Raw genomic sequence first — 26,980 nt, forward strand, 5'->3', positions numbered from 1 at the left:
TTAAGCAAACATCATGAAAGGTTTTATAACTTATACAATATATTTAATAAGTAATTAATGGATAGTCTATTGTAAAAATGTCATTCTCTTTGAACAGACACACAAATACAAATCACATTGAAAATTCACAAATAAAAGAAGTTTAAAGGTTTTGTGTTGGTTTGAGGGCTTTGGACCATTTTTCCAGCCATGTTATTATGTTAAAGTTTTCAATTCGTAAGTTTGTTATATACTATTTTTTTTTTTTTGTATTTTTCTTTGTTTAAGTATTCTTTTAAGACGATCATTATATGTTGTGGTTGAAACTTTAATGTAAATTAGATTAGATTCATGTTATCGATAATATGTTATGGAAATTGATATAGATAATATTTAATTAAAAATTGTATTTATGTTTGTATGTTTGTGTTCCATCAAAATAATAATTAATTAACAATTATGGATATGCAATATTATCCATAACATCCATATAAGTCTACTTTAAAATGAAAATTGTCTATCTTATCACTTTATATTTTAGTATATGTTTAACATTTTAATTATAATAATAAGTGTCTTATAAAAGTTTTCTTTTGTTTATTAATAATAATAAGTGGTTTTAAAACTAATGAACCATAATTATAAATAATAAAATCAAATTATAAAAATGATGAATATGTCATATTCTCCATTAAAGTCTCTTTTGCAATGCAAATTGTGTATCTTATTAGTTTATTATTTAGTGTATGTTTCATATTTTAATAGTAATATTAAGTGTTTATTAAAAGTCTTCTTTAACTTATTAATAATAATAAGTGGTTTAAAACTAAAGAACAATAATGTTAAATGATAATAACATGAATTTATAAATTATATAACGTTAACAACAAATAAATTGTATTTTAAATGAGCATCAATATTGAAATTAGAAAATAATCAAATAAATAAAAATTTAAATTAATCAATCATAAAAATTGTTAAAAATAATATTACATAGATAATTATATTTAATTTTATTAAAGAGGAAGGTGGGTTGATGTCAATGAATAATATTGTTCAAAAAAGTTAATGTCAATAACATATTCATTTTAAACATATATTTTTTTAACATTTTAACAGTATATTTTTAACCTACGCTGCACAACGCGCGGGAATTGATCTAGTATCTAATTAAATTGGGTGCCATTAGTACATTTAATTATAGGCTCCTAACAAAAGTGTCAGTTTTTTCATTATGTTCAAATCAGTGAAGTTGCCACATCTTCTTCTCCAAATCTCCAGAAAAACCTTTCAGTTTTATATCCCGATCAGGTGTGTGTACAATTATGTTTGTTGATGAGTTCTTATGCAATCATTTTTAATGGATTTGGATTTGTTTTTGTGTTACACGGTAGAGCTTGCAAAGTTGTTGTTGGAGATGGGACAAGTGAGCTTGTTTGAGGATTGGCCGGACACTTGTGTTGATGATGAGAAGAAGAAAGCTTTACTTGAATAGGTACTTTAGTTGGCTATGGCTGATGATACAATATTGCTTCTTTGTGGGTTTACTAATTACTTGGTAGAAAATCAGGATTTGGTTGAAAATTAGGATCTGCAATGTGTGGAATGTGCATTTCCTATTGTGTGACCATACATTGAGCCATTGAGGTGCTAGCTAGATCAATTAATGTTGCAATGAATTAGTTGAATATGTATTTGTAAAATATATATTTGTAGGTAAATTTAGTTTAAGTTAATTGTTAAAGTTGTTCTTTATTTTTGAATAATTCTTAGATCGTTATAATACTTTAGCAAACTTCAATCTAGATCAAAAACCCTTCCAATCTATCTATATTGGGAAAATGACTTACCAAGGTAATTAACTTTTCGGTATGTTCACATATATGTGAACATACCAAAAAGTTAATTACCTTGGTAAGTCATTTTCCCTATCTATATCTATATCTATATCTATATCTATATCTATATCTATATCTATCTATCTATATCTATATCTATATCTATATCTATATCTATATTTTATAAAGCTAGCATTTTTCCTTTCACCATATTCATTTGAAACCCCCATGCATTTTTCTTTTTACCACATTCATTTGAAACTCCCATGACTTTTCAATTTCTTCCTAATAATGGTTATATGTTGGTTAATAAGATTAAATAAATATCAAACTTAAAGTGTAATCATATACAAACTAAATTTCAATATTAAAAGAATATATTTACTTCTACTTATAAAGTTGTGTTTTTTAACTTTTAACATATTATACTTAATTTATTAGTTTTAATATATTGTTGGGTGTAAACCATTATCATTTTATAGATACAACTTTTGAACAATTTGTATAAAACACTTAAATTATAAATTTAAATATAACATTACAGGATCAACTTAAATATAAAGTTTAGCTTAACTTAAATAACCCAAATAATATTTTGTAAATAGTTAAAAGTGATAAACTGTAGTGTCTTTCTAATAATGATTATAAGTTGGTTAATAAGGTTAAATAAATATCAAACCTAAAGTGTAATAATAAATAAAATAAATTTCAATATTAAAATAACATCTTTACTTCTACTTATAAAGTTACGTCTTTAATATTTATTAACAGATTATACTTAATTTATTTGATTAAGATGTTGTATTTAAACCATTATCAATTTAAGGCTACAACTTTTGAAAAGTTTGGACAAAATACTTAAATTACTAATTTAAATATAATATTACAGTGTCAACTTAAATATAAATTTCAGTTCCAATTAAAAACCCAATGAATATTTTGTGAATAGTTAAAAGTGATAAATTGCAGTGCTAAATGCAAAAACTGAATTATAATCTCAATTGAACTAAAATATTTCCTAAAGATATTTGTATAATCGTTAAAAGTTTTCAAATAAGTAGCTTAAAATAACTTACAATAAGAATAGTTAAATATAACTTATATAAATGATTATATTGTTACATTTAAAATCAAAAAACAATGTTTGATATTTTAAATAATTATAATGATAGGAATTAAAACGTTAAACAAATAAATTTTAAAAAGTTAATTAACAATAACAACAACTATAAATAACATTAAACCATATATTATATTTAATTTTATTCATGAGTAACTCGCGGGTAGAAGTCATTCAAACGGTTGAGATTATGCAGTTATAATAGATGTATATATTGTCATATAATTCAAAATAATCAATATATTATATCAATTTAGTATACAAATTATTATATCAAATTTAACAATAACATTATTTTTATATTAAAAAAACATATATTTGTAAAGATTTCAACTATATAGTGTTTATGCACAACGCGCGGGCATTCACCTAGTTCAAAAATAAAGGCGTGTTTCTAAATGTGAATCCACCTCACCAGTTATTAACTTTTACCATGTGCTACTTTTTTCATATATCAAGACTGACACAGAACTCTTAGCAGATTAATTCAAAGGAAAAAAAGAATCCATTTTATGGCTTCAAACATTCTGTAACTTACTAAACTATCTTTTTAGGCACTCAAATCAACGAAATCCGGTTTAGTTTTCTTGTTTTTTAGGTTTTCAAACACATTTACGCAAGCCCTATCAGGAGAATTTCTAATATTTTGTGATGATAGGTTTATCAAACATGAGGAAACTGGTGTCAAAAAGTCAAATTCAAAATATCACAAATGCAGGAGGACTTGGTGAACGTCTTGGATACACTGGAATCAAGGATACTTTTATCTTTTAATCCTTCTATGACAAAAAGTCAAAATCAACATATCACAAAACTAGTAAATTTTCCGATTACAAGCGAATGCAGAAGAGAAGTACCTTTTGTGATAATGACTTCAGATGACACATGCAAAAACCTTACAACTTTTAGAGTCAATTCTTATTTTGGAATGAAATCACACAAGTAAACCTTTTAATACAGGTAATTATTCCTTCACATTTGGGTATTCTTTTTGCTACACTAGAAGGGCATAATTGGCATTGTAAATTCAAGCTTCCGTCAACCATGTTTCATGAAAAGGTTGCTTGCTTGGCAGATAATGATGCTAGGCTTGCTGTTAATTGATCATAAAAATAAGTACAAACTACAGGTGAACTATAAGAATTATATATCTGTATAATCTTCCCAATTATAAACCCTTTTTATTTCTCTTATTAGACAAAACCTGATGGTCACAATGATGTTCATTTGTAACATTTGATTTTCAAGTATGTTTTTAAGAATTAACTGGGGTTTATAAGTTTCAAGAGATTGGCTGATGCACAACACGACCTTGGTGTTCTTGAAAAGGAATCAAGTTCTTGGTGATACAAGAAAGTCTTGGTGCAACTTGGATCCAACCTTCTAGCATGTTTTTGGACCTTTGTGAGTATAAAGCTTCTATCTCAATGTTCTATTTGTTTAGATCTTGTTGTGGTCCAATTTTGGTTCCATTTTGGTCTCTTAGAAAAAAGTTTTAGACTATGAGCAACTCCAAGACTCTAGAATGATATATTGTGTTTATGGGCCTTGGTAATGACATAAAGTTATGTGCATGTGCTTCATTTTGGGTTCATGCAAGTGATTTAATTATTTTGGTCCCTCAAATAGTTAGGGTTTAGATTCATAATGATTGAGCCTAAGGGATGAATAAGGTTGGAAAATTTATCTATGCAAACCCTTAAAATGATCAACTTTAGAACTCTGGAGCTTAAGGATTAGAGCTTAACGGTTTAAGCTTTCTAGACGAGATTTGCGATGCGACAGTTTGATGTAGTGATGCAAGCATGGGAGTGTTTTTGTGACTATTTTTGTTGCTTGGTGGTCACGACGCGGCCAAGAGTGGGTCACGACTTGATGGTTGCTGACTTGCAATTTGATTGTTCACTTTTTGACCCGTTTGAATTTTGGTCAAACTAAGGATTTTAGGTTATAAACTGAGGTTGACCTCTGTTTGGTTTAGGTGGTGTGTGTAGCTGATTTTGCATGACTTTGAGTATTGTTATTCAGCTCTTTAATTCAGGTGAGTTTTATCACTATACTATGTAGGACACTAGGTGTCAATGTATGATAAATTGTGTTTGCGAACTTCTACATGAAAGACTATTGGGGTCATAACATATGTATTAAAAGACTATGGGGGACATAGCACTTGTATGAAAGACTATGGTAGGATCATAGCAGCAAAAGACTACAATGAGACTATAGCAACGAAAGTGATTGTAAGACTATGGTGGGATCATAACACTCACATGGGTATGTGTTATTTTGCGAAACTCACTAAGCTTTGTCCTTACGGTTTTAAGTTTGAATGTTGTAGGTTGTTGGTTTAGAAAATGGAAGGGCACGATGTGATTGCATGACATCCTTGTATATGTTTACAGACTTCTACATTTTTGATTTACTATCGTGATACTTTATTTTGCTTCGTAATTGTTGTTTTAGATGAATGGATATTATTTGATTTTTATGAATAAAACTAAAACAAATGATTTTATTTTAAATGGAAATTTCTCTTTGAAATTTGGGATATTTTAAGTTGGTATCATAGCCTTGGTCTGATCGATACGGGCTAGTACTGGGTGCGTCTGAACTTAAACTAAGGACTAAGAGATTTGTTTTATAAAAATGGTTTCTAAAAGTTTTTATAAGATATAAAAAGGATGTCAAGCATGCAATCAGTCAGCAGGGCTGGTCCAAACGTATATGGGGCCCGGGGCGAAAAGGAAAAAAGGGCCCCTTAAAGACAAATATCATAAAGATTAAAAAAATATCATTTATTCTTCACTATAAATGCATACAATTAGCAATAACAAGCAAGCCAAATTGTTTATCTTTTGAGCTAGTTTGAGTTTGAACCAACTTTAGACACAAAAAATCATTTAGGTATTAATTTTTTTATATATATACACTACATATCCCAAAAAATTTGGGCCCCTGGAGACGTGGGCCCAGGGCGGTCGCCCGGGTTGCCCACCGTCTGGACCGGCCCTGTCAGTCAGAGCTTAAGTAATTCCCTGAATAAACATACATGTATATGTTATTTATGGTATAGTATGATATACCAGCAAGAAGTTAAGCTAAGGATCTTCTTATATTGCATGCTAGAATATGCTTGCTTAGAGAGATGCATGTTATATATACGTGTTATGTACGTGATGTATGCTCGTTACGATCTAAGCTAAACTTGATGAATTCTGAAGTGAATGGTTTATGGTTCTACATAATTAGGACTAGATAGCCTTAGAATTTTTGGTTCATCCGTATTTCCTGTTCTTGTTTGATAAAGGCCTTAGGGTGATTTGGTGTTGACATTATAGTTCAGGACTAAAATGATGTGTTCAATTAGCAGTCTTATGTCGTCATCACAAATCAGGAAATTAGGAAACAAAAACTTGGATAATGAGATTGATTATAATCCGTGTCTCATGTCCATACAATATCTTGAAGAATGAATGGATATTTGATCACTTATCATAGGGCTAATGTCAGCTCGGATTAGAGTTCGGCAGTTATTTTGGAAAGCACACTTCATTGTCTAATTTAGAAGTTATACTTGCAATTGTAGTTAAAGACTTATCCAAGTGGGACACTGTTGTATTAGGTGTCTAAGCTAATAACTAAATTGATATATACTTGAATTAAAAACAAAGTCCTTTTTGAGTTGCCCTCACATCTAACAATCGACTATAATGACTTTTAGAGAAAGACGTTGATTTATTGATGTATTATGAGATTAATAAATAGCAATAAATGATTAGTTAATATATTACGAGATTAATATGTTAATTAGAAATATTATTGTTTAATTAATAATTAATCAGAAATTAATTGGGATTAATTGGATTAATTAAATGTACAAGGACTTAAATTATAATTATTGAGTAGTTGAACAATAGAAAGAATCTTTATCCTTCCTAGGAGAAACAAAATTTAGGAGTCTTTTAGAGTTTCTAGAATTATCCATGTGGATAATAAGGAAGCTAGATAAAGTCAGATTTGAAATAATATTATTTTATTTCAAATTAGAGTTATAAATAGGACATTTTGGGTTCCTCATTTTTGTCCAAGCCTACACTTATACAAGAAGAGCCGAATCCCTCCCCCCCCTCTCCTCTCTCCTCTCAAGTCTTATATTGTAAGGGTTCATGTACAAACCATCAGAGACATCAAGCTTTTGATGTTGACTTTCCAAGTAATTAAAGAAAGGAATTCTTGATTATTTACAATAATAATCAAAAGGTATGTAAACCCTAATCCTTGTAATTTCTATTATAGTAAGATTATCTTAGGGGGTGTTTGATATAGAGAATTTAGAGCAGAGAAATGGAATGTATTCCACTTCTCTTGTTTGGTTAGTGTTAAAAAAGGAGAGAAAATGAAATAAGTTAATTCGATTTCCATCCTATTAATTCTCTTTTTTTTTATAAAGAAATGGTGAGAAAAAGCAATCGAGAAAACAAAATAAAAAGGCGGAGAAATAAAAGACGTCGTGACTTCGAACCTCCTCCGTGTGCTCCCTATTTTTGGTCAATGATAATCTTCATCTACTGAAGAAATCGATATCTCCATAGCTTCTACTTCTCGATTTCAAGCTTCAACAAATATCCAATACTGCTTCTCGATTTCTAGCTTCAACAAATATCGACGGCTTCGGTGTCGATCGCCTTATCCCCGATTTCTTTGTGTTTCGATTTTGCAAACCTAATTCAAGTCATAGGTAATTATTGGATTTTTACTTTGAATGATATATGATTCTTAATCAATTTATTATTTTGATTATTTGGTCGATTTATGTATAAATAAAATAAGAATTGAACATCCCATCTAACCTCTCAAATTGAAATTATAACAAAGTGATTTGTGAATGTATTTTGATCAGAATCTGACCGCAAGGAACATATGAATCTGCTATTTAACTTTTTAGATTTCCATGTATTAGTATTGTGGAGAAAATAGGGATTATTATTGGTTTTTGTTTCATTATTTTGTAAATTATTTGCCATTACTTTGAAGTCATAACCTCATACGGTCTTCGAACAAGTTGAGTTTTTTCCCAGATTGTTGTCATTTGTATTGGCTTCATTATAGGATAAAAAAACAGCTTAGTTGGTTAAGAATCGATCAACTTACATAGCTATAAACAGGTGGTGCTAGAGTTGTTAGTTTTTGTTCAACATTTTGTAAAATTTAGCCCAACTTTGAAAAGTCATAAATTCCTCATACAACCTTACAATATCTGACCTTTTTTCCCATATTGTAGTCCTCTGTATTGGCCTTATTTTATGCTAAAAAATATCTTAATTGGGTAAGAACTTATTGACTTACACAACCCTAAACATGGGCTGTTAGAGTTGTTTTTTTATCAGCATTTTGTAAAATTTTAGCCCGACTTTAAACAACCATAAATTTCTCATACGACCTCGGGACGAGCTGCTCATATTTTAGTCCTATATCGTGGCTTCGTTTTAGGATTAAAAATATCTTAATTGGTTAGGAATTGACGAACTTACGTAGTCCTAAACATGGTTTGTTAGAGCTATTCAGTTTTTTGTGTTTTGTTTTTTTATTTTTTTGGTGCAGAAGTTGAAATTCTTAACTGAGACAGCGGGACAAATACAAGTGGATTCGGTTGGGATACAGCTAAATGATGCGTTACTGCTAATGTTGAAGTTAAGGCGATTGATATATTTAGAAAATATCAATTCCACGCCCGATCATTTTTTTAAGATGACGGAGTTGTTACGTGAAAATAATTGCGAATGGCTCAATAGCATGATTAGACTATTTTAAGTTCTGTTTTTTTAGTTGTTACGAATACTAAATTTGACTTATTGCACATTCATTATTGGGTATAGTTTTTAAATAGTATGATTTTCATATTTCTTTATGTCTCGATCTATTTTCAACTTATTTTTATATTAGAAATATGTTTCCAATAGAAGATGTATATAAAATAATATTAACTGATAATAAAATCAACTATTCGGTAACAAGTAATGTTAAAATAAAAAATTATAAACATAAAAGGATGTATATTTTGTCAAATTAAGACATACATGATAATGCATTTTTATAAAAAAAAATGTTGCTTGAAAATAAATAAAAAAGTTAAAAAAATTCATTTCCATTTCATTATTTAATAGAACCAAACAAGAGAAATGATTATCATAAACATTTCTCTAATGGATTCTCAGTTATACCAAACAGTGAAATCATTTTTCCCCAATTTAATTCTCTTTCTCTGCATTTCTATTCTCCAGTGCAATTCCCTTTCTTCATACCAAACGTGCCCTTAGTGTTTATGATGTTCAATTGTTTATTGCTTTCAATAGAGAAAACTTAGATCCAAAATATGTTGCATGTGAACTTAAGGGTTAAGTTGTTTTCGCTATATGTATTAATTATAACCTATAAAACCTATCAAAATCTACCCCGATATATAAATTTATCCGAATAGAATCAACTATTCGGTAACAAGTAATGTTAAAATAAAAAATTATAAACATAAAAGGATGTATATTTTGTCAAATTAAGACATACATGATAATGCATTTTTATAAAAAAAAATGTTGCTTGAAAATAAATAAAAAAGTTAAAAAAATTCATTTCCATTTCATTATTTAATAGAACCAAACAAGAGAAATGATTATCATAAACATTTCTCTAATGGATTCTCAGTTATACCAAACAGTGGAATCATTTTTTCCCCAATTTAATTCTCTTTCTCTGCATTTCTATTCTCCAGTGCAATTCCCTTTCTTCATACCAAACGTGCCCTTAGTGTTTATGATGTTCAATTGTTTATTGCTTTCAATAGAGAAAACTTAGATCCAAAATATGTTGCATGTGAACTTAAGGGTTAAGTTGTTTTCGCTATATGTATTAATTATAACCTATAAAACCTATCAAAATCTACCCCGATATATAAATTTATCCGAATAGAATCAGTTTTAACTACTACAATGTTATAGTTTTCAAAGTATAATGCGTTCATAAAAAATGAGAGTATTATGCTATAATAGAAATAAATGAAAAGTGGGATGCCATAAAACAAAAACAAATGAATTTATCTTGCTATTTATTAAATTTAGCCCAACAACATTGTACATTTAGCTCGACCCTTCATCCCAACCATACAATTGAAACTACGATGTTATAAGTGGAAGAAATGGAAGTATAACAATATAATAACATATATATGAAAGTACGTTGATATTTATTACATTAATCTCAACAAACATTATATATGTTACACATTTGAAAGTGTTGACAAATACAATAACACATTGCTTAAAGAAGTGAGGATCATGACTTTTAAAATAAAGAAGGTGGAGCAGTTGGATGAAAAATCCTACACTAAACCCAAAACGTACTCCTTGAAGCCATGAAGGTTAAACTTACTGCACATTTAATATCCATATTGCATTGTATATGTCTACATTAGCCCATGATATATGTCATATTCTTTGTATTATTATTTTGTCTTTTTTGTGCACTTTTTAGTATATTTGTGACCTTTATAATATTTGGATTGGACAACTGGAGACACCTAAGGTCTCGTTTGATAGTTACCGACTGAGAAAGTGCTGATTGAGAAAGGTCTGTTTGGGAAAGAAATTCTGACCGAGTAAGAAACCATACTGTTTGATTGTACATCTGAATGAATGTGCTGACTGATTAAAAATGACGATTTTACCTTGCAATTTGATTGTACATCTGATCAGACACTTGATTTCAAACCAAACACATACCAAAAAAATACAATAGCAACAACAAATGTCCAACATACATAATATATATATTTATCTATAATATATAGCTACATAGAGCTTCACCTAGCACCAATTAAAGTATACTTTTATTTTTTCTGTTCTTAAGATCGATCATATAACATCTCATATAGTACAATTCATCAACAAAAGTCATCTCTAGGAATAATATACTCTAGAAATCATCAATATGAACAAATGTCGAAGTTAAATTTTTAAGTAATTATCAATCATACCCTATTTCCTACAACATTAGATTTATGATATCCATGATAAATTTGTAGAGCAACATCAACCATACAGTGAACTTAAGACTTTGACTTTTGACCACCAAATTGGATATTTTTCACAAGCATAATCGGAGCATGATTATATTGGAGGCTATCAAATACACATATTATAATCATAATTTGTGATGAAACAAAATGATTAAAACGTGTTTTAGAAGACATTTGCATAATATGAAGAAATATTCAAAAATTAAAATGGATACCTTAAGTTAAGCCTATCTCGTTCTCCACTTCCACCTGCATATCACGTCCCTTCTTTTTCTTCAATATTTCTTCATATTGTCTAAATCCAAAATCAATAGGAAACTGTGATCGATTTAGCAGAAGGGGTAGTGTCTGATTTCTTGCTGTTGTTGAAGATATAAACGCAAATGAGAATGGGAAACATACCATCCATTTAAATTCGAACCAAAGTGGTGAGGCAGTCCCTCGAGTCCATCGATCGATCTAGAGATATAAACAATTGTAACTTGGTGGGGTGTGATTGATTTGAAGAAAACAAAGGGGGTGTTGGATCGATCGATTATGTGAGTCTATTATGGACGAGACGCAAAGTGGGTGTTGGATCGATTCTTTCTGTTGGGATATGATACACACGCAAACTCATAGGGATACAAAAGAAAGGGCACATGTGGAACACAGGGTCTTTCTTTCTCAGTCAACCGAATCTTTCTTTCTTCCCGGGTAGACTTCAATTTCCGAGTCAGAAGGTTTACCAAACAGCTTCAGCTGACCGAGTCAGCCAAAAATGTCTGAACTGACTCGGTCAAAAGCATTTCAAACAGGGCCTAAGAAAAGTATATTTTTAATGGCTTTTTCTTATACTAAATGATAAATAAAGGAGATATAGTAAAAAGATAAGTGAGGTTGAAGGAGGATTGATAGTAAAGGAGTAAGAATTAGATTTCGAATGCATATTGTAGAGTATATTGGAAAACTCAACTATAGTTGAGGATTAAAATGTTACAATAACCTCAAATAAGGACCAAAACTAAAAGATGGAAAAATCAAACATAATCATTGGTCCCTATTGAATTTAAAGGAGTAAACATAGGTACCTGTTCAAAGTAAAATGAGTATATTTTTATGACCAAAATTGAAAAAAATAGCTATGATTGCGGATTAAAATAGTCACGTTGCTTGGAACAAGGACCAAAAATGTTACAATAACCTCGAATAAGGACCAAAATTGCAAGATTAAAACTTTATGGGACCATAACTGAAAAAAGTCAGTTATACTCATGAACCAAAAATATTATTTACTCATAATCTTATGTTTCTTTTTGTTCATGAGGGTGTTAAGGTAGATGATCCAATTTCCGAGTAGTTTAATGACCAAGAGGTGGAGGTTTGGTCACATGTTGTGTCAAAGCCAGAATGGGCAGTTACATTTGCTGATGTTAAAAGGAAATTCAATGGAAGCAACTTTGTTCCTAATAAATCTACTTCTGTCATTAGAGGTCGTAACCTTAGTTATCGATTCAATTGATACAACGACATGTCTGTATATACGTCTATCATACAAACACAAATCAAGTGTTTACAACCATAAATATATTATATATATATTTAATTTTTAAATACTACACAACTCGACTTCCAACAACGGTTACTAACCAAGATTTTTTAGTAATAAAAACTTATTAAAATAGAATAATCAATTAAATAATAATACTATATAAATATTTATAAAAAATATTTAAAAATTTTAAACAGTTTGACGAGTTGTAAACATGATTAAAATCTCAACCCTAACCCAACTCATTTAATTAAATATGATAAACGGGTTGACCCATTTAATTAAACGAGTTGAACATCTCAACCCAGCCTGCAATTTGCTGCTGAGTTGGGTTGGGGGCTTCACATTGGGATTGCGGGTCCTAAATAATGGGTTGATTATTGAAAGTGTTGATAAACAAAATAGTGTGTTATCTAAAGAAATGAGCATAAGGGATTTTGAAAATTAATAAAATGTAGCAATTGGAAAAATCTTTTAGTGAAACTGGGAAGCATCCCTTGAAGGCGTGAGGTCAAACTTTTTACATATTTGATTTTAACCATGTGGTGCTAATATGACGTTTATGTGGACTTTTTTTTTTATTCAATTCTTACTTTATTAAACTTTAAATTTATTCTAATATAAAACCATAAATAATATGTATATTTTTATCTAAACTTAAAACTGATATTATTGTGAAAAAACAGAAATCAAATAACCATTTCCTTCACCAACATCACCCTCATCAATGTTGTCTACATGATTTCATCACTCGTGAAAGCCTTCATCTTATTCACAATTTTTGGTTGATGTAACTGAAAATCCTAACGAATTCATGGTGCTATATGCTGGTGGTGGTTGTATTGATGGATGTAATGTGGACAAAATTTTACAAGAAGGATACCATGTTGACACCACATCATATTTATAACCGATTTATCTCGTTAAATTGACACCGTATGTGTAACTAAAAACACATTAGACTACATTAATACTAAAATGCCAATAGTGTGGCTAAATAGTGACATTATCCCTTATTTAGATGATAATATCACAAGTTAGATACTAGACAAATAACAACCTTGACTAAAATAAATATGTTAAAAACTTAAACAGGTCTCTTCATTTTGATTTTGAGAGAAGTGTCCTTATAAGATTGGACTTTGATGGTCTACCACCAAATGACATTCTTTGTAGCTCTTGACTTTCACGGTTTCGCCTTTAGAACTGCATTGCCCATCTCCATATTCATCCATCTTTTCTTTTTCTTATGGTCGGACTTTAAGTGTATGCCTTCTCACACGACATGTAGGAACCCAATAGATAATTAGCAACCTTTTACTCACCATATGAATAGCAAATAGAATATCATACCAAGTAAAAACTCAAAACTATCTATAATAGAACTAACCACATTTTCAGTGTAGTTCTTTAATTTAGAATCATCACATGAGTTTCATAATTTATAACCTTGGATAAAAATTTCACAGTTAAATTTAAAACATCAGTAAGTCATATTTTCCATCTTTTAGGAGAAATTGGAAAAAAATAATGCAAGTTCAAACACTTTTTATTACCTTTTTATTCTCAACTGTTTCTTTCTGAAAAACTTGTTCATCTATAGTCATCCGGGGGACATGTGCTGCAGATACAAATGACAACTTAATTATAGAAACTATAAATTCAAGAGTAAATTACACTTTCGATTTCCATTTATAACTTTTTTTATGGGGGGTGGGGGGTTGGTAATTTTCGGTCGCTCATTCATTTTTGAATCATTGATGCAAAAAACCGATACTAATCATGTTTTCCATTACGAAATGTAATGGAAGTGTAATTACTTCCAAATTATGATATCTTATGGATTCTCACATCATTATTAAATTGGTGGTTTGTTGCAAACAAAATTGATCGTATCAAACTGGTTTTTTGTACACCGGTCCGGTTTGGTTTCTGATTTTTTAGTGCATCTCTAATTTTCATCGTGTTTTATTAACTACGAATATATGAATTTTGTAGGATATATTATCTCATACAAAATAGGGAAAATGGCCACCCATAGTATTGGTGGCGAATATATTGATATGGGGTACTTAAAAACCCCAGCCAAATTACATATTGCATACTGGAAAATAAAAAATAAAAAATAAAAATTAGATGACAAACTACATCTGTCCACCCCTTCGCAAACTTGAAACGAGAACAACCACCTTCACATAAACCCAATCTTTGAAGCTATCAAAAAAGTGAAAAAATGCATGTCTCCATCGGCGGTTGAGAAGTAAACTGCCACATGCTATCCAAAATCCAGTAGCAAAACCCATGCCCCCACCAATATAAAACCATCTCTCAACTTCATCATCTGTGTCTTCCCCATCACCCTCACCTTTACCAATCAGAGGTGGTACTTCTGATTCTTCATCTCCAGGACATTTTTTGGTAAGGGGAGGTCCACATAGATGTGCGTTTCCACTGTATCTTGAAGGTGGAAAGGACTGGAGTTGTGTGCTAGTTGGGATTCTTCCTGACAAGTTATTATATGACAAGTCTAGGTAATTCAGTAAACTCATCTGAGACATGTCTGGTGGTATCCCTCCTGAAAAATTGTTTCTGGATAAATCCAAAGTCAAAAGCTTTTCCATCTTATCAATCTTCTGCGGAATCTCTCCAAATAGATTGTTATTTGACAAGGACAGGGACACCAAGTCATGAAGATTGGTAATTTGATATGGGATTTGTCCTGTTAAATTGTTGCTTGACAGGTCAATGCTCTTCACCAATTTCAGAGTGGTAGAAAATTCACGTTCATCTCCTTGCCACTCAATCATCGCATGGACAATATATGTGTCAGCTACAACAGCCTCTGTTCCTAGAATTCTAGTATACGTTACGTCTTCTGAGAATACTTGTTGAACCATACTTGTAAGATTACTCAAACATGAGGGGATGGTTCCTTGGAGATTGTTCATTGACAGGTCTAGAATTTGAAGATTTGCTAATTGACATGACTGTAAGGGAATGGTTCCAAAAAAGTTGTTTGATCTTAGGATTAGAAAATACAACCCTGATAAGTTTTCCCCTATCCAAACTGGCACATTACCAGAAAACTTGTTGGCCCCCAAATTCAATGAGATCAAACTTGTGCAATTCTTTAAAGACAAAGGCAATTCTCCAGAGAAGTTGTTCTTGTATAAATACAACATCTTGAGTTCTACCAAGGATCCAATAGAGGGAGGAAGCCTTCCAAATAGATTGTTGTGTCCGAGATTAAGAACTTCTAGATGTTCGAAATGCCACAAACAGTCCGGGAGTTGTCCGGTTAAGGAGTTATGAGAGAGATCGAGAAAAGATAATGGCCCACCAACAATTTGGCATATGAAGGAGATTCCTCCAGAGAATTTGTTTCTGGACAGATCTAATGTTGACAAAATGGAAGGAACATTTGGAATTGAACCATAAAAGTTGTTGAAACTCAAATCTATCACTGAAGTGTTGGCAAAATTTGATAATAAATCTGGTACTTTTGTGCTAATGTTGTTGGAAGAAAGATTCAGATAACCTAAACGAGAAGGCCACATGTCCCAAAACTCCAGAGGAATTGTGTCTGAAATTCCAGAATTGGAAAGATCAAGACGGGTGAGATTTTTGAGTGTCTGAATCCATTTGGGGAAGAGAGGCCCTATATTGGAAGAACGCAGATCAATAGACTGTATAGAAGAAAGGCTTGACAGGTGAGATGAGGAAGGAGCTGTAACATTATTAAAGGAAACAATAACAGTTTCAAGGCTGGGTAGTTCCCACAGTTTCTCACTTATACTTCCATTTAAATGATTATCAGATAGGTACAACCATATTAGGGATGAAAAGTTTTGGATCTCATCGGAAAATGGACCTGTAAATTGGCTTCTTGTAGCATAAAATCTTTGTATTGAAAGCGATGTGCATCCAGACAAGTTGTGGAGAAAATCAGGAAATTTGACAACCGCAGAGTTGTTATCGAAGTAAAAAGTTTTCAGATTACAGAGGTTACCAAGATATTTGGGTATCCCATCTAACATGTTGCTGGTAAGATCAAGGATTTCAATGCTATTGCTGGTTAATGGGAACAACCAACGATACATGGACGAGTTGAGATTGTTGTCATTGAGATAAAGCTTAACAATAGATGATGAAGAAGAATTGAGAAATGAAGAATATGGATTCATGACCTGTGACAGCTCACATCCCTCTAAACTTAAAACTGATAGTTTTTGGAGACTCGAAATTACATCTACCCAATGATCTGCTTTTGCTAGTGAAATCCCATCCATATCAAGTTCCTCCAAATGAGAGAGATGAGACAACCACTCTACCTTTTCAACTCTACACCTTTCAACATTTCCAAGTCGAAGAACTTGCAAGTTGGTGAGGTTTCCAAACTCTGGAGGAATGGTTCCAAAAAAAGAGTTATGGGAAAGGTCAAGTTTCCTTAATTCAGTCAAGGAACCAATAAAGTTGGGAATGGTTCCATTGAAAGAATTATAGGAAAGATCAAGAAGATTCAAGTAGGTTAAGTTAAGCAGTGAATGGCTTATCTCACCTCCAAGACTATAAAAGCTCATATCAAGCTCTGTGACATGACCTGTTTGTTCATCGCACATGACTCCTTTCCATTCACAGCAATCATGTTTATCAGCTATCCATGTAGAGAGATGGCCATATGGGTCTTGAAGGGGAGCTTTGAAAAGAAGTAGAACCAGTCTCTCCTTATCCAAACACTTTATTTTCATGTTAACATCATTATAAGTATCATCTCCTCCTCCTTCTCCCACTACCACCAATTGGCTGCCAGTTTTAGCCACAATGAAGAACAATAGAAGTAAGAAAATTAAGTAAACACAATGATTCATAATGTAAATGAAAATATTGTTGAGTTTTAGCTTTTATTGATATATGAACTGCCCCATGAGGGTCTATATAGTCTCAGACTGTGAAGATGAATGATTCTAATTGGGTGGCCTCAAATAGGTGTACGTCCACTTGTGTGGGGAATACAAATACAATATTTAGTTTCTTGAAATTAGAACCAAACTACAAGTCAAATTCATGGCAATAGAACCAAACTACAAGTCAAAGTCATGGAAATTTCTATTTATTATAAAAAAATATCTTTTCCCACCTTGTGATATTTTGCAATTTGTATTTATTAAAGATATCTTTTTCCCAAATTATTGGCCTGCCTGTGTGGAGCATACAATATTTAATTTCCATCAAATTAGAGTTGGAACTAGTTGCCCCAATTAATTAGACTTCAAAGACTTGCAAGTCTTTGCAATTTATATTTATTATCGGATACAAAAAAAGTCAGAATGTACAAACATTGATAATCAAACTATTTATGTTTATGCACATATATCACACAATCCATGTATCTCATATCCTACATCCATAATCAAACTATTTATGTTTATGCACATATATCACACTTTATCCTATCATTAAAGTACTTCTCACCCTAAACAGAATTATGAAATCAATTAGAAAAGTTTCAGCAGAAACATATCTAATTTATAATATCAATTAAAAACAATATCAACAGAAACATAAACCCAAGACCCACCATTCAACAGAGAGAAAAAACAAAAATCAAAAGAAAATGTCATTCAACTGAAAATAGAGAACAGAGCTGTAATGGCCAATAATTAGCAAGTTTTGTTGACATGGAATCTTCTGTGGCAACTTTTAGTTGATGTGGAAAGATTAAAACCCACACCAACTAATTTTTGGGGACTATTTCATAGTTGGTTACCTCTTGATATAATAAATGGCGTATGTTGGTCATTTGAAGACAATCATGATAGCACCTTTCCCAAAATATGTGTTGACTCTAATATACATTACCAAAAATAATTATTGAAATGATTAACTCAGACGTGTCTATAATTGAATTTAATTGATATGAGCATTATTATAAAACAGTTATTTTTATGTTTGTATATTGAATGTAAAAATTGTGAAAGTTTAGTGATGTTTTAATTATTAAGACGATTAAGTTATATTGTGCTTCTTGTGTGTATACCTAATTAAACCTTAATTGAGATGCTGATTGTGATATGATAGATAATTTTCTTCGTACATGTATTAAATTAAAAAATACATGAAAGTATATTCAATAAAACTTTTATTTTACTTACTCTCCATGATACCTGTTAGAAAACAGATTCAATCATTAGTAATTAGCCTAGACATCAACTAACGTTCATAGCTTCTCCAGTTTATAATTTTCCTAGCAAAGTTTAGAATTTGTTAAAAACTCGGTATTTTGCAAGAAAGTAAGAGCAATAGACAAAAACATAATGCAATATTAGTAGTTTCATTATTAATTATTCTTTAAACAGCTAAATCTGGTTGTGCTTTGCAGGTATTAAAATATCACAAGATGAGAAAAAGATATAAGATAATAAATACAAATTGCAAAATATGACAAGATGGGAAAATATATCTATAATAAAGACAAATTGCCAAGACTTGTAAGTCATTGAAGTCTAGTTTGTGGTAGTTTATTTCAAATCTTCAGTTTTGTTTTTTTTTTTCTTATGGTTTGCTTCTAATTTCATGGAAATTTAGTATTATGAAGCCGCCCTTTTAGAATCATTTATGTTGACAGTCAAGATTATATAAACCCTCATGGTGGCTGTTAATATAATAATACAATCAAATAATCACCAACAACTTCATTTACATTATGAATCCTTGTTTTTTTATGATTTTCTTTTTCTCACATCACATCAATACTACTTGTGAAAAATTCGTTGGGCCCAGGAGGATATTTGGGCATTCTAAAACAGGCTAGGAATTACCTTTTGTGGAGCCCATTGTTAACAATTCTGAATTATTAAAAAAAGATTAGGAAAGGGATGCAGAGTAGGACCTCTTAATTAATTAATTAATATTTTGTCAATACAATAATAGTATAAAAAAAAAGTAAAAGAAAATCAATAAGGCCTATATCCGACCAAAATCGAAACAAATCCAAAGGATAGGGATGGAAGTGAAAAGAATGGCGATTCTGTGTAATTTCCGCTTTCAAATATAAAAACTTGTCATCGTGTATCACTTTGTTGTTTTTTTGATTGATCAAAACTACAATTCTGCAACTGTGTTTTTTGTACAATAACTTGTAGCTTCTGAAGCTCGACCCCCTTCACCTCTATCACTTTTTGTTGTTCTCATTCAAAACTTTAAGAATTTCTTTTTATTTATCCGAAGGACATTTTATTTTGTATTCACGAATGGAATTGGAATACTCTGCTTCATACGGGAAATCATTTGGCCAGAATTCTTCCTTTTTTAGTGACTGTGTTGTTGATAATACAATGTCATTGATGATTTCCTTAAATCATATCACTAACTAATTTATTTGAAATGTCCCACTTTTCTGAAGAAAATTGATCCTTTTTTTTGTCTGTGTCGGTTTATATATTTGTATTTGTTGCACAGCAAGTGCTCGTTGAAATGCCTTCATGAAACCCGAGTGATTTGTATTGGACAGTAAAAAATTTAACATGTTTAATCTGCATATAATAATTATTATAATCCAAAGACTCGAACAAGTAAACCTGTGCGTTTTCTGTTTTCATGTGTTAGATACTTACATAGTACATACATCAACTATTTATATATTAGCTTTTGAATTTTGAATTTCAGAAATATATATGGATTATTTTACCAAATTGTGTTTATCTTTGGAAATTATGCTGTGAAATGTTTATGACACTCCTATATACAGGATATGTTTATGCTATTGCTAACTACTCTAAATTTCAAACTACCAGGATGTTAGAATATACTTAACATGTTCGATGAAATGCCTGACAGAGATATCATTTCATATTCATCTATTTTTCTTACAACACTTGGTTACTGGGAGACTCCATACAACTATGACAAGAGCTGCCAAGTTTTGCTGGATGATATGATCAGTAGAATCCAGTCCCTCAACCATTTTGTTATTGGTTTCCCTTTTTCTACATGTTTGATGAAAGTTCCCAATGAAAGTTCTCTCTTATTTACTAGCTCTTTTGTTCCAAATCCTAAGCCACTTTGAGCAAAATAACTATTAAATGATTCTTTATTATCTCAAATATCTACTATGATCTAGACTTATAAAAATACATTGCATGCACCCTACATGGTGGTTGAGAGCTTGATTCCTCCAAAGCTGTGACACATCCTTTCTGCTTCCATAACATTATTCTCGACCTTAATACTATACGCTTAGATAAGGGTGGTCTACACAATATATGACTAAACATAACATAAATGATTTAGATAAATAACTTCAAATGCAGGTGGAAATATGTGAGCATTATACTTCTGTAACACCAAAATGGAAAACCTCAATTTGTAATAACTTTTTTTGAAACAACCTTCTAGATCGTTCATGTTTTTAAATGCCCTGATGGTGTGACCTAAAGAGAAAATGGATACTCAAAACCTTTTAGATACTATTTTTAAATATTCAATGATTTAATATTTTTGTGTAACAGATATTCTTTAACTTTTTAGGTAATGTATTGGTAACACCGGATTTACACCCTGATGGCTCATTGTTCGAATCTGGTTTTCCACGAAACATATTTATTAAAATCACATATCAAAAAATATAGGAGCTAACTAAATTAGAGATTTTTTTTAAAGTAATTATTTTATAACTTCATCATGTTATTTTTTATTTTTTGTAAATAAATTTTTTTATAACTATAATTAAATAACGTATAACGTAGAGCCAATGCTACCATCTCCCCTCCCCAAATCCGATGCCCATCTCCTTCTCCTTCTTCTCTGTGTTTTCTTGATCGGGTAATACCACAAAGACAAGAACCAACCCCTTTTCACCCTTCAAACTAACCTCCGGTGAAAAAGGAAAAAAAAAACGTGATACAGGTGGAGGGATGGTGGTGGTTTTCTCGGCTGGTGAGGATGGTGATGGTGGTGGCGTGTAGAATCAAGATGCTGGTGGTGTGAAGATGGCGATGAGCAGGGATCCCTCTCTTCTCCTACGTCTGACTTCGTTGGAGCAGAAACGAGGTAGCTTCCTATTTTGATTCAAGTAGCAGATGCATAGAGAGGAAAAAGAAATCGAAGATCAATGGAGTCTTTTCAGCTAATTCTTTGATAGGGAATTTTGCAGATAGAATTTCTGCCTAAGGTGCTGCTGATTTGTACAAATAAACATTGATCATTCTCCTCTCACTTCAATATACTTTTCATGACTCTTTTCAGTTATTCATTGGGACTTTGCCTCAGCTTAGCGTCATCAGCATCAATCATCACTTCTCATTGTCTGGTCATTAAAACACATGTGTTTAGGTCAAACTGAAAGCAATTTAACCCACTTAATTATTAACAAGTACTAGATTTTTAGGTTCGAAAAACAAATAATGCTCAAAACTGAATTAAAATCTAAAATTCAGGGATAAAAATGGGCATTTATAAACATTTCGTAATCAAGAAATGAGGACTAAACACTTGTTATCAATTAAGTTGATGATTCAGTTCAGAGGTATGTTAACACAAGAAATAGCAAAGTACTTCCATTTGTTCCTATTAGTTACAACATTGTACATGGAAAAATCTACCTGATATGGCAATATCGTTTAAATACAAAGCAAATTTCACTGCTATAATGCTGGGGATTTTAAAAGTACAACTCCTTTATAAAAAAAATGAAAGTATGACATTGTGATTGAAAGAAATGAAAGAAGGATGCTACATAATACACAAACAAATAAGTGTATGTTGCTATTTATTGCATTAATCATAATAACATTATATATTATGGCTTGACCTTTCCTAAACATACACGAACTGAAAGTAGAATATTGTAACAGAAAGAAACTAAAGTAGGATGCTATAGTACACATAAATAAAGTATGTTGCTATTTAAAGTAGGTGGGGGTATAGAATAAAGGGTGGACAACTAAAAGATCCGACACTGAACCTAGTGATTCATTTTTGAATCATTAAATCCAAGAAGGCGATTGTCATTCGTATTTTCATTATAAAATAGAATAGAAGTGCAACTGCTCCAAAATTATGATATGTAATGGATTCTCAGGCAGCTCGATTTCATATGAAATCAATACTCTTTTTTGGACTGGTCAAGTTGGTTTCCGGTTTTTTTTGTGCACCTCTGATTTTCATCTTGTCTTTATATGCTGCAAATATGTAATGACCCAAAAATCGAGAATAAAAATTTTATTTTAAATATAGCTAAAACATTAACACCATTTATTTCTAACATTTCAAATCGTCGTTAAGTAAAACGTTTATCAGAGTTCATTCCCAGAATAATTCGTTGCAGAAATCATAGGTGTGTGCACTGTGGTCAATCCGAGCTCTTCTTTTCCAAAACGTTGATACCTGAAATCAAAACTGCAAACTGTAAGCACAAAACTTAGTGAGTCCCCCAGAGCATACCCCATACACAATCCCCACAACACATATCATATTAGCTATAAAAACTATCTCTACCGCATACCACATATCAATCACATAAGCCATACGTATAAACATATAAGGATGTCGTGGGCTCGTTCCCAGGGTCTTACTCCAGGATGCCAGGGGCTCCCCACATGGTCTTACACCTAAGTGTCATGGGCTCTCCTATGGTCTTTAATAGGAAAGTCATGGGCTCGTCCCCAGGGTCTTACATCCAGTTGCCATGGGCTCTCCCACATGGTCTTACACCTAAATGTCATGGGCCCTCCCATGGTCTTTAATAGGAAAGTCGTGGGCTCGACCCTAGGGTCTTACATCCAGTTGCCATGGGCTCTCCCATGGTCTTCCATGCAAGTAACACAGAGTCAACTAGCATACCACATATCACAAAAACGTCTAGCATACCACATTACACATAATGGCTAACATACTACATAACATAAAATGGCTAGCATACTACATAACATAAAATAGGCCGGCCTTGATGCCTTAGACCCATTGGTATGGTGAGGAGACTCACCTCGAATGCAGAAGCTTCCTAAAAGAAATCTTTAGCTGCTGCTCTATCCACTTCCTGAGCTATCAATACCAACCAATATACCCAATTAGCAATTGGGTCCCATACCATAATCCTTAATCCATGAATGGGGTAGAATGACCATCCTACCCCTGACCCAATATGATCCAAATCCAGGACCCAAACCCAAAACAAAAGACCAACACTATAACGTCCATGAATCCATCAATGGCCCAATTTTCCAAATTGGGCCCAAACCTGTACATGGGTCTTGTCATCAGGCCTAAACCATTATTTTAAGTCCAATACACTTCATATCTAATGGCCCAATAATAATCCAAACACTTAAGCCTAAAATACTAAAAACCACTTGTAACCCAATCCATGGCCCAATTTTCCAAATTGGGCCCAAGACCATAGTAGGCCTCCACAAATGAAATATCAACCCAAAACCTGATGGCCCAAAAACCAAAATCCCATTCTGCTGAGTACGTGGGGCGTACTCAGCTTGTACGCTAAGCGTACCGGCTTAAGGGCTTGTACGTTGCGCGTACAGGCTTGTACACCCAACGTACTCCTCTTGTTGACCAACTCTCAATCCTAGCTCTTAATCCATTAAGACAAGACGTCCAAAACCTCAAAATGGCTAAATATAAGTGACTCGATCCATAAAGTCGAATGCTTTAAGCCTTTGCATGGCTTGGTGAAGCCCAAGCGCCAAAGATGAATTCCAAAAGGTCAAAATCACTCCCAAAATGTCTTAAAACTTCTTAATACTTAAGACCTCAGTCCAAGCTTCCAGATCTGACTTCAAGGGACTTCTTAAGTCATAAAGTTTCCAACTTTATGACTTAGCATAACTCATTGAGGCCTAAATCTAAACCCTAAGTCCCAAAATTGATCAAATGAGTACCAATTCATGAATGGAAGGTTTATAACCCTCAAGACCTAAACTTTATGACTCAAAAACCTCAGTAAGGACACCATAAGGAGCTCAAAGGTTCTGGAGTAACTTCTACTCACAAGAACCGCCACAAAGGGACCAAAACCATAACAATGTACCACTTAGCTACATTTACATGGAAAAAGTTGTCAAGGTCGAGACTTTATACCTCTAAAAGATAGATCTAGGTGCACAAAGCTTGGATCCAAAAGCTCCAAGTCAAACAATGACTTTTCAAGAAGTTCCTTCTTCATCTTCTAGCACCAAAACACACCAAAAATCACTTTGAAGCTCTACAATCACTCAAATGGGGGCTAAGGGTCGATTTCTAGGGTTTAGAGGGATGGAGGCTGAAGATATTAGGGTTAGGTTATGAGATAAGGAGCTTAAATAGGGTCCAAGACCCTAAAATAAGGTTCTGATCTGACTGGAGTACGCCTAACGTACATATGGTACGCCCAGCGTACTCCGAGGAACATTCGCGACCATCCTGGTAAGTACGCCCAATGTACTCCAAGGTACGCCCAACGTACTACCTTCATCACTAGTACGCCCTGCGTCCACTTTGTGTACGCCCCGCATACTCGGCTAAGCCTAGAAAACCACGAAACTTCCGAAGACCATAACTTCTTCATTATAAGCCCGATTCTGACGATCCTTATATCCACGGAAAGGCGATGAGAAGCCCTACACTTCTAACAACTCAAAACTTTATTAAGACCTTCCAAAAAAAATTAATTTTCCACAAAAGCCCGAACTGCCGTGTTACCGAAATATCCCTAGGCTCCAAAACACGAACCGAACACCCGGATCACTTCTAATACATCACCCGCACCCAAAATGGCCTAGATCTTACCTTCCTAAGAGCCATAATCTTATAATGACCGACCTTCGAGCCACCGCCTCAGACTAGGAGTCAATTTGGAACAGAGCATTACAACTCTCCCCCACTTAAATTAGATTTCGTCCTCGAAATCATGTATCACCGTCCCCGATATACCAGACAACCTGAGCAACACCGCCACAAACCTGTGAATACCACAACCTACCTAAGGAAACTGAAACCAATCCTCATAAGTTTATGGAACACGGAGATGAGCGAATTCCTTGCAACCTGATCACACCTACCCCATCTGAAATCTGAAGTCTCGAGATGGTCTGTCTCCCTGACAGACTGCCCACATCGAATCATCATCGAACTGATTTCACAAGAAACTGGTCTAGATAGAATACTTCCCACTCATAATACATTGAGGCTTCCTAAAGAACGAAATCACCGATCAACTGCAACGACCAAATAACCAATAATTCCACATACATACCCCATATCACTGAAGTTGCTCCTACTCCTCTTGCTGCCACATGGCTGCTTTCTTGGAGAACACCCAGGGACCTCCTTGGTCACAACATGTCTGCCAAATGTCCGGAACACCGCACACATACTCGATTGTTGAGCCAATAACACACTCAGCAGTCCCCTGCGACCTCCGACGGATACTTCGTCTAACCATAACTGCCCTGTCTCCTTCAATCCATTGATCCATCCGATAGAGATAGGTTGACAACCTGTCGCCACTAAATCCCGACGCAAAGAGGTGAATACTACCAGAATAGTTGTAGTCTTACATTATACCCGGCCTCCTTCGACCCACCGTTTCCTGATTTCGACATTTCGTGGCTCTATTACGGATAGAGCCACCCGAGAATTGAAGGATTCCCAATCCTCATTACGTTCCAATGCTCACCTTGTTGACGACCGGTGCTTACCAAAGCTAGAACACCATAAATAACCCTGCCCAAACAGCACACTACCTGACATCCAGCTAACACTTCTTATATCCCACTACATCAATGACTTCAAACGCTTAAAAGCAACATCATGCTCAGATCTCGGAGTCCAACGAACGGCTAGTCTAACCAAAACCTTAGCGACAACTCTCTCTTTCCCCGACAATCCCGATGGCTGTCCCAAAGATAAATATCAAGGCTACTAAAAACTAGACATAACTCCCTCGTTGAAACCCTTGGACCAAACCCCAAAAGTGGCTGGAGAAGGTGCACTCACTACTCCTTCCTCTCTGTCAGACAGTCGACCTCTTTTTCGTCTACTTAAACACAACGAAATATAACGGGTTTGTTCCCTATGGGCAATTCCTGAAGACGTGGCCAAACCTGCTACACCCGTAGCAACCCAGATCACTGAACAGATTCCGACAACAACTCATAGCAATCATGGTACACGCGGGGCCCACTGCACGAGATACGTCCGTCTGAAGATCTTTCAAAGATTCCTTGACATGCTGAATGGCATCTAACAACCCTTGCTAACCCAGACAATAGCAGAAAACCGACCCTATATCACAACTCCCAAGCGATACAATTACCCAATATCCACCAGAAATGGCCGAAGATAGTATATTCACAAACATCTGAAGGAATCCTAACCCCCTCCTCCTGTGATACCTCTACTGCCCTAAGAACATGATGTAACACCGCATTCCGATCCCAATAACAATTCAAACC

General features: G+C 33.1%; 1 protein-coding gene and 1 long non-coding RNA gene across 2 annotated transcripts; one reads left to right on the forward strand and one right to left on the reverse strand.

Annotated features, from left to right (window-relative positions):
- Window positions 1–7,041: 7,041 nt before the first annotated feature.
- LOC111897768 (uncharacterized) lies at window positions 7,042–8,845 on the forward strand. The gene is made up of 2 exons (XR_002852376.2): window positions 7,042–7,197; window positions 7,388–8,845. It is a non-coding gene; the product is annotated as an uncharacterized LOC111897768 (long non-coding RNA).
- A 5,724-nt stretch (window positions 8,846–14,569) lies between these two features.
- LOC111897767 (receptor-like protein EIX2) lies at window positions 14,570–17,488 on the reverse strand. Its single transcript, XM_023893722.3, has 2 exons — window positions 17,095–17,488; window positions 14,570–16,935 (listed from the first exon to the last, which is right to left on the reverse strand). The coding sequence occupies exons 1-2, from the start codon at window positions 17,402–17,404 to the stop codon at window positions 14,681–14,683; spliced, it is 2,565 nt and encodes an 854-aa protein (XP_023749490.1). The 5' UTR covers window positions 17,405–17,488; the 3' UTR covers window positions 14,570–14,680.
- Between the last annotated feature and the right edge of the window lie 9,492 nt (window positions 17,489–26,980).

This window comes from Lactuca sativa, chromosome 6, assembly GCF_002870075.4.
Source record: "Lactuca sativa cultivar Salinas chromosome 6, Lsat_Salinas_v11, whole genome shotgun sequence".
In the NCBI taxonomy this organism is placed as follows: Eukaryota; Viridiplantae; Streptophyta; class Magnoliopsida; order Asterales; family Asteraceae; genus Lactuca; species Lactuca sativa.